General features: G+C 44.4%; 1 protein-coding gene across 5 annotated transcripts in view; it reads left to right on the top strand.

Annotated features, from left to right (window-relative positions):
- Positions 1-7,706, top strand: part of RAPGEF4 (Rap guanine nucleotide exchange factor 4) — a 322,973-nt gene that overhangs the window by 234,334 nt on the left and 80,933 nt on the right. For all 5 annotated transcript variants that reach the window (XM_032292934.1, XM_032292936.1, XM_032292937.1 and 2 more), the window contains 2 exons: positions 781-902; positions 2,469-2,652. In XM_032292934.1, the coding sequence (XP_032148825.1) occupies positions 781-902; positions 2,469-2,652 (306 nt within the window). The remainder of the gene's footprint in view (positions 1-780; positions 903-2,468; positions 2,653-7,706) is intronic.

Here is a 7,706-nt window from a genome sequence, read left to right as displayed (position 1 = left end):
GTGTGTGTGTGTGTGTGTGTGTGTGTGTGTGTGTGTGTGTGTGTGTGATTATGCATTTTCCAACTAATATATGCAGTTTGCTTAACCAGTCCAACTCACCACAGAGGGGCATCTTGGGGATTAATGTGTGAATATACAGAAAGCCAGAAATCATTTGGAGCTCTTCAGATGACAGGTTCTGGAGAAGTGCTAATACTCATTACACAGAACTTTTTCAAAGAGATTTGCATCACTAATTGCTTGTTTCTCCCAACACCCCTCCAAGGAAGATCAGTAGTATTACTTGAAAATATAAAGTGCTATATAATTTTGCACTTATACAGCACCTTTCATGGAGCACCTCTGAGTGCCTCATAAACATTAACTCACTCTGCACGAGACTCAGGTGGAGAGGGTCTGTGTATTTTGCTTTTCCTCCACCTTGCGCTGAGATTTTCTGGGACCAGCTCACCAGGACAGAGTTTCTGTTCCTCTGATTAGCTTGCCAGACAGTCTCCCCCTCTAGCGACCCTCTGGTCCCCCCTCGTGCTGCAAGTTGTAAGGCTTTCATTTAGCCAGCCTTGTTTTAAAGTTCTGTCACGAGCTGATTGGCTTTTTTTTGGCTTCTATTGGCATTTGAGAACCTGAAGCTACCGTGTGTGGTGGTTTGTTTGCCATGAGACCTCTTCTGGTAGGAGACCATTAAGGCCTTTGGTAGGTTCTCCTCTCAAAAGCCATCTCCCATCCTCTGTCTGAAAAGGGGTGCCTTCCCCACCCTGTGTGTCTCTCACTTCCCCTTAGACAATGCTGTGTGGGAACAGAGCTGGTGGACTGGATGATGCAGCAGACACCATGTGTTCACTCCCGGACTCAAGCTGTTGGCATGTGGCAAGTCCTGTTAGAAGACGGTGTTCTCAACCACGGTAAGATGAGCCTCAGTCCCTGGAAACCTCTCAAGAAATGCTAAGTGCATTTCTTTGGGTAAGTAGTTGCTGAACTCCCAAATGGGCAAGAAAGAATTACGATCCTTTTAGGGACCTGCAGAGCTAGCATCTTCATTTAGCAATACAAATGCAACAAGTAGATGCTATTGATTGCTATATTCTACCATTGTACCTTCCTAACTTGGGAGAACATATGAAAGGAAAATGAAATTGCAGCCCGAGTGCATCAGTTCCAATTATGTTTATTAGTTTGCATTCACGGTTCATTGATAGTGTGATTATACTCTGAGTAGTGCATAGCAATCCTGATGCAGGGACAGAATAAAGAGCAGTGAAGTGTGTGGCTGGGCTGATGACATGAAAGTAAGTAATGAATTCAGAAGCTGCCTTTTAACTGTGCCACTGTCTGGGAGAGCCAATTTGTATACCCACAGGATGACCATATTTAAAATCAAGAATGTGCTCTGCAGTTGTGGCTCTTGTTAACTGCAGGGGCTATAATTGAGCGGAGTAGCTCTTCAGGACTGGTGTGTAACTCTGGCCAAACTCTCATGCCATTTGTTGAAGACACTTCCAAACAGACAAAATATTAAAATCATTCATTTCATTTACCAGCACCTGGGAATCTAGAAATGGTTTTGCCAGTGTTTCTCATACTTTAATGTGCATACATATTGCCTGGGTCTCTTGTGCAGATTTGGACATAGCTCATCTGAAATTGACTCAGAGTCTGCATTTCCAACAAGTTTCCAGATGCTGCTGCTGCCGCTCCTCCAGGAATCACACTTTGAGCAGCAAGGGGTCTACTGCTTCTCTTTACCTTTTGAGGGTGTTGATGCTCCCTCCTGAAAAGGGGCTCAAGGCTCTAAGACATGTCCGTGAGGGATTCTAAGCCACATTCATTGTCTTTGTCCTACCAAGATCTAAATTCTGTTTAAAGGAATAAGAGGAAAAAACTTTTAAAAATCAGATCTTGAAGAAAATTACCACAAAATCCTTCTAGCAGTATAAGATCTAGAAGCATGGTCCGGTCAGCTTTGTTCAAACAACTAACTTTGTAATATCACTTTTTTCCAGAGTGTAGACAGAAATGTTTATAAACAGTACATATAGAAGGAATAATATAAATTCTGACAAAGCAGATATTTTTTTAAAGGCTGTACTTTCAAAAGCCATGAAACAACATGACCTGGCAGTTGGTTCATTTCCTGTTTGGGACACAGGTCCCACCTCCTAGAAAAAATCAGGAAGGTGATTTCTGCAGGTCAAAGTGTTCATCTCAGAAACGCTGGCAGGCCCTCAAAGGGAGTCCCACGGACGCCCAGGAGATGGGTGGGTCTGAGAGGGCTGTGGTGTGCATGACTGCAGCCCCGAGGTCATGTCTTCCAGCTGCACGGCCTGGGCAGGGCAGAGCGAGAAGGGTGAGGAGGTGGCTGACTTTGCTGCCGCTTGGCTTTCCTGCCCGATGCCCTGCATTTGTTTCTAGTGAATGGAGCTGTGGGGCCAAAGTGCCGCTGCTGACACGTGCTTCCATGTTTCCCATAGTGGACCAGGAGCACCATTTCCAAGACAAATATTTATTCTATCGATTTCTGGATGATGAGCATGAAGATGCCCCTTTGCCTACTGAGGAGGAGAAGAAGGAATGCGATGAGGAGCTCCAGGACACCATGCTGCTGCTGTCCCAGATGGGCCCCGACGCCCACATGAGGATGATCCTCCGCAAACCGTGAGTGAGAGCTCGTGGCTCACCCCTCCAGGTCCCGAGGCTGCCCAGTTCATAGATGTTCTTGGGAGAGAGGCACAAGGCTGCTCTCAAAAGCCCTGGCCATCCCCCACAGCCAGAAGGGAGCAGCTGAAGGGTGCCACAGCAGTGTGTGTCTCTGTTACTTTATTTTTTGTGTTTGATCCAGATGGCCCTCTTTTCCGTTTTCATGAGTTAAAGCTATAGAGATTGTCAGCAATTGGCTCAGGCTGTCAAAACTGAGTCCCCATATTAAATGACCTTCGATCAATGACAAACAGAAACTGCTCTCTTTCTATGTCACTCTGCGGCAGCACCTTTCTGCCTAATGCAACAGGACAGAGGTCATTAGAGCCACAGCCTCCATGCCCCTGCCTCCATTCATTTGTTCCTTCACTCATTCAGCACATCCTCTTACCCTCCTCTGAGGCTTCTGTTCTTCAGCTTAAAGGCCCATTCTTCTGAGCATGCTACTACTGCACTGACCCCATCAAGGCCCCCATTCAGCTGCTGAGGCAGTGTCTCCCTTCTGTCTCAGCTGAACCCACCTTACCATCAGGAGCAGGCGGCCACCTGCAATTGAGGACTCTGAAATGTTTAATCAGATCCGCTCAGGAAGAATGTGTTATTCAGCCCCGTTCCATGTGGGGCACTCCATTAATTGCTATGGGGCATGTGAAGAAGCATACGCTGTAGTCCTAATCCTCAAGGAAACCTTTTCAGTAAGGAGTGACTTGGCACTTGGTTCCAAAACCACCACACAGGCTTGTGTTTTTCAACTGGAAATGAAGACGCCCTCTGCCCCACAGCCAGCATCGGCCAGCCATGGACGTCAGCTCTGAGTCATGCTTGGCTGACCTTGGTGTATTAGTCTTGACAAGGGCATTACGCGTTACATGTCCTGGGTGTCTGCTGGGTACTTTCCAAGAGTGAGGTGCCCCTCAGGCCAGCCTCCCCAAAGGCTGCCCCTCAGACCAACCCACAGTAGCCTCTCTGCAGGCATTTTAATCTCCTTTCCCCCAGATTCTTTCACTTGCCCTGATTCAGGGTTGTCGCCTTTGTCAAAATTTTCTTATGGGTAGCACATGACTCTCCCACGCCATGTGTTTCAAAGGCCTCCCCTCATCCCAGCAGGTACCATCATCCTTAACTCTAGAACCATGCTCTTTGCCTCTGTAAGCCTCAAAAACCTTTCTTCACATAAAAAGATGAGCAGGAAAATCAAAAACATCAAACAAAGCTAGAGCTTCACTGACATTAGCAGGAGTGGGGTCCAAACCTGCCCGGCCAATGTATGCTTTCTCTGCCATGAAGGATCGTAGGAGAGCATAGCTGAGGGGCACGAGACAATCCCCGGGGACTGGGAAACTCAGATGAGCACCACCATTTGAAGCTGTGCTTTCTTTCTTGTCCCCTCTTGTCTCACTGTCCTTCCTTCATATTTCCCCATCATTTCCTGGGTCCATCCCTTTCTGCTGTCCTCCTTGCTGCCACCTGCGTCCAAGCCAACATGTGCAGTGGTTCTGAATCAAGCCCTTAGGGACAGTCCTCTAAGGGCTGTTGCCAAAGCTCAGGAGGGGGGCCACTGCTAGCACTCACTGGGCGGTGGCTAGAACCCAGGGCCGCCAAACACACCACAGTACCTAGGAACCCAATGCAATAAAGAGCTGTCCTGAGAACAGTGCCCCTGTGGAGAAATGTTACTGTCAACAACATTATGAACTTCTTAAAGGCAAAGACAGATCTCATTTTACCGTATTTGTTCATTTATTGAGCAGCTACCTTGTTCTGGATACTATGTTAAGTGCTAAGGCATTAAGGTAAGCATTCAACAAGAAGTCTTCTCCTCCTTGGAGTTTTCTGTCTCGTGCAGAGGACAAACCTTGAGCAACTACTTATGCAAGCAATCATTTAATCACAGCTGCATTACATGCAACAGAGGAAGATGTAATGTGTGTTAGCACAGCCTAATGTGAAGGAGGGTTTAACCTGGTGTGGAAGTTAATAAGGCCATATCCCTAGCTCTGTACTTTATACCACGTAAGCCATTAGGAAACCTTTGCTGAGTGAGTGAATGAGTGAATAAATGAATGAAAGTGTGAATACGGCTGGGTGCAGTGGCTCACACCTGTAATCCCAGAGCTTTGGGAGGCCAAGGTGGGCAGATCACTTGAGGTCGGGAGTTTGAGACCAGCCTGATCAACATGGAGAAATTCCATCTCTACTAAAAATACAAAATTAGCCAGGCTTGGTAGCAAATGCCTGTAATCCCCGCTACTCGGGAGGCTGAGGCAGGAGAATTGCTTGAATCCAAGAGGCAGAGGCTGCAGTGAGCCGAGATTATGTCACTGCACTCCAGCCTGGGCAACAAGAGCACACTCTGTCTCAAAAAAAAAAAAAAAGGTGTGGATACCCAGTTCCAGCTAATGTTCCCTCAGCTCTTACTTGCTTCAAGGGAGGCAGATTTGCCATCTGATTCACAAATGTTTTTGAGCATCTACCAAAGAGGTTAAAAGAAAAAAGCAATAAAATGGCTCCTGCCTTTGGGGAGTTTATAAAATCAGTGGGATAGGAATTCCCAGATTAGATTAAGATCCAACAAACACCAATTGAGTGCCTGCTGTATGCTAGGAACATTCTTGCTAATTGGTTGATTTACCCTTCAGAAGAGACTTGAGAGCTTGTTTCCATGAGTCACCTTGGGAGAATTGGGAGCCCCTGTTTGTGCTTCCTTTTATTTTCCATACACCATTGAATTGCATGATCCCTGGGAGCCCAGATTCTTCACAGAAAATTGCATTCCCAAGCTTATTGTCTTCCATCCTATCGCTAGTTGTTAAAGTACAGGTTTTACAAATATTCCAAGATACATGATTTTGGATGGCCTTGGGATTTTCTCATCTTCTTAGGTTTTGCAAAACTTTGCAGACATTGGAATTGGGCTGGCACTTCTGGAACACTTCCGTTTTCTTTCTACCAGAATAATAGCTCCTGAGGGATGGAAAAGTGAAAAATAAGGAATCTAATTTTAGAAGACAGATATTCCAACTCTACATGTACATACACACATAGCCCCCCTCCCTTTTTTTTTTTTTTTTTTTTTTTTTTTTTTGATCTGCTAATAATCTTTGGAGCTACTACTTGAAAGCAAACAAGCTTAGTTGATCAAGAACTGCCAGCATCACTGCTGTCCTTGAAGGGCCCAGCCGAGCACTTCGCTCCTGGAGACTGAGGGCATGTTCAGAGGTCCTGGAGATGTTGACTTTTTACTGCCCAAAGTCCTAAGTCATTAACAAATGTGGAGGCATGAGATACATTGAATTCATACTGACCAGGGCAGGACCCTCTGACTTTTAGACTCAGCACAGCTGCATTTTATAATAATCACCACTGCCAAAGAGGTTGCAGAACTCCGATAATTACTGGCAAAGAAATAACACAATATTCTTTGATGAGAAGATTACGTTGAGAATTTGATTGTATAATGAAGATGTTGCTTTGAAAGGTACTTCCTATTGTTCTGAATCTGAGACTTGCTAGCAAAGAAAAAAAAAAAGTGTCACTTGTTTTGACAGGCTACTTAGAAAAATTCTCTGTTTATTACATTAACTGCAGCATTTTAACTGTCAAACTATGAAAGAATGTTCTGTAGTTTAAAAAACAGAATAGAGCTTCAGGGGAAATTTTTTGGCACACTCTTGTTGCTATTGGTATTGAAAAAAAACATACATTCTGCATGTGAAATTAGCTTTTTATGTGGTGGCAGACAGAGTGACTCACAATGCCCATCCTGGTTTCGCAGGTGCAGACCTGGATGGCATTTGGGGGCAAGTGCTACAGAAGGATGACAGTTTGACGGTGCTGTTGCTGTAGCTCCAAGACGGGGCCATCAAACACAGAATGAGCTCTCAGAGCTGACTGTTTTGATTCTGCTTTGTTTATAAATCTAAAAACAGGAGGTTACCCTACAGCAAGTAGATATAATTGAGACTCTTACTAGTAGAAATGTGCATTTTGGTTTTCTTTGAGCAGGTACTTTGGTTAGAGAAACACATGTAAAATGATCTGGAGTGACTAGGTAAGCAGAGTATTGTAAACTTGAGGCCAACTGTAGATGAAAAAGGGGCTTCAAGAAGACGGGATGCTCTGCTATACAAGCCTTCCAAACTCTCCTTCCAAGTAGAGTGAGACATAGGCTCCAGTGTTCAGGATGGTCGATCAGAGACCAGCCTAAAGGTGGGAGGGCAATTAAGTAGATACTGTTTCCCAAATTGAAATTTAGCTCTGCAGTTCTGAAAATGCCTGACAGCCTAGAAGTCTAAGTAAGCTGAGAAAGAGATAAGTCATTTGGGCCTGATCACAGAGAAATATATATATAAAACATTAATTGTTGGAAAGTTGGAAAGTCTTCCAACTGGGTCAAAAACACAGAAACTGGAGTTTATTTATGTGATAAATTAATATTTCAGTTGCCCCTGGGATTTTCCCATCTCCCCAGGCTTTCTGAAACTTTGTAATCATTGGAATTGGGCTGGCAGTTTCTTCTTTTGCCTCTTCAGTTTTCTTTCTGCTGGAATAACAATTCCAAGTGATGGAAATGTGAAAAGTAAGAAATCTAATTGTAGGAGACAGACATTCCACCTCTGCATGCACATACACACATGCCCCATTTTTTTTTTAATCTGCTAGGAGTTACTACTTAATTTTACTTTAATGGAAAGAGAACAAGCTTAATTGATCAAGAACTGCCAGTACCATTGTTGTCTTTGAAGAGACCAACTGAGCACCTTGCTCCCAAAAACTGAGAGCTTATTCAAAGGTCCTGGAAGTGTTGTTGTTGTTGTTGTTGTCGTCTTTTATTTGTTTTTTGTTTTGTTTTGTTTTTTTACTGCCCATACTGCTAAGGCGTTAAGAAATATGGAAACATGAGATACATTGGCATCATATCAAACATATGCTATGAGGCGTAAAGTTGAAAGACAGCAATTTAAGGTGGATTAAATGTCATAAAGGCAAAATACTGTGAGTGGGGTTGGGGA

The sequence above is a fragment of the Sapajus apella genome, unplaced genomic scaffold, assembly GCF_009761245.1.
Source record: "Sapajus apella isolate SASKATOON/1434 unplaced genomic scaffold, GSC_monkey_1.0 scaffold28, whole genome shotgun sequence".
NCBI classification, from domain to species: Eukaryota; Metazoa; Chordata; class Mammalia; order Primates; family Cebidae; genus Sapajus; species Sapajus apella.
This window is presented reverse-complemented; position numbering and strand designations above follow the sequence as displayed.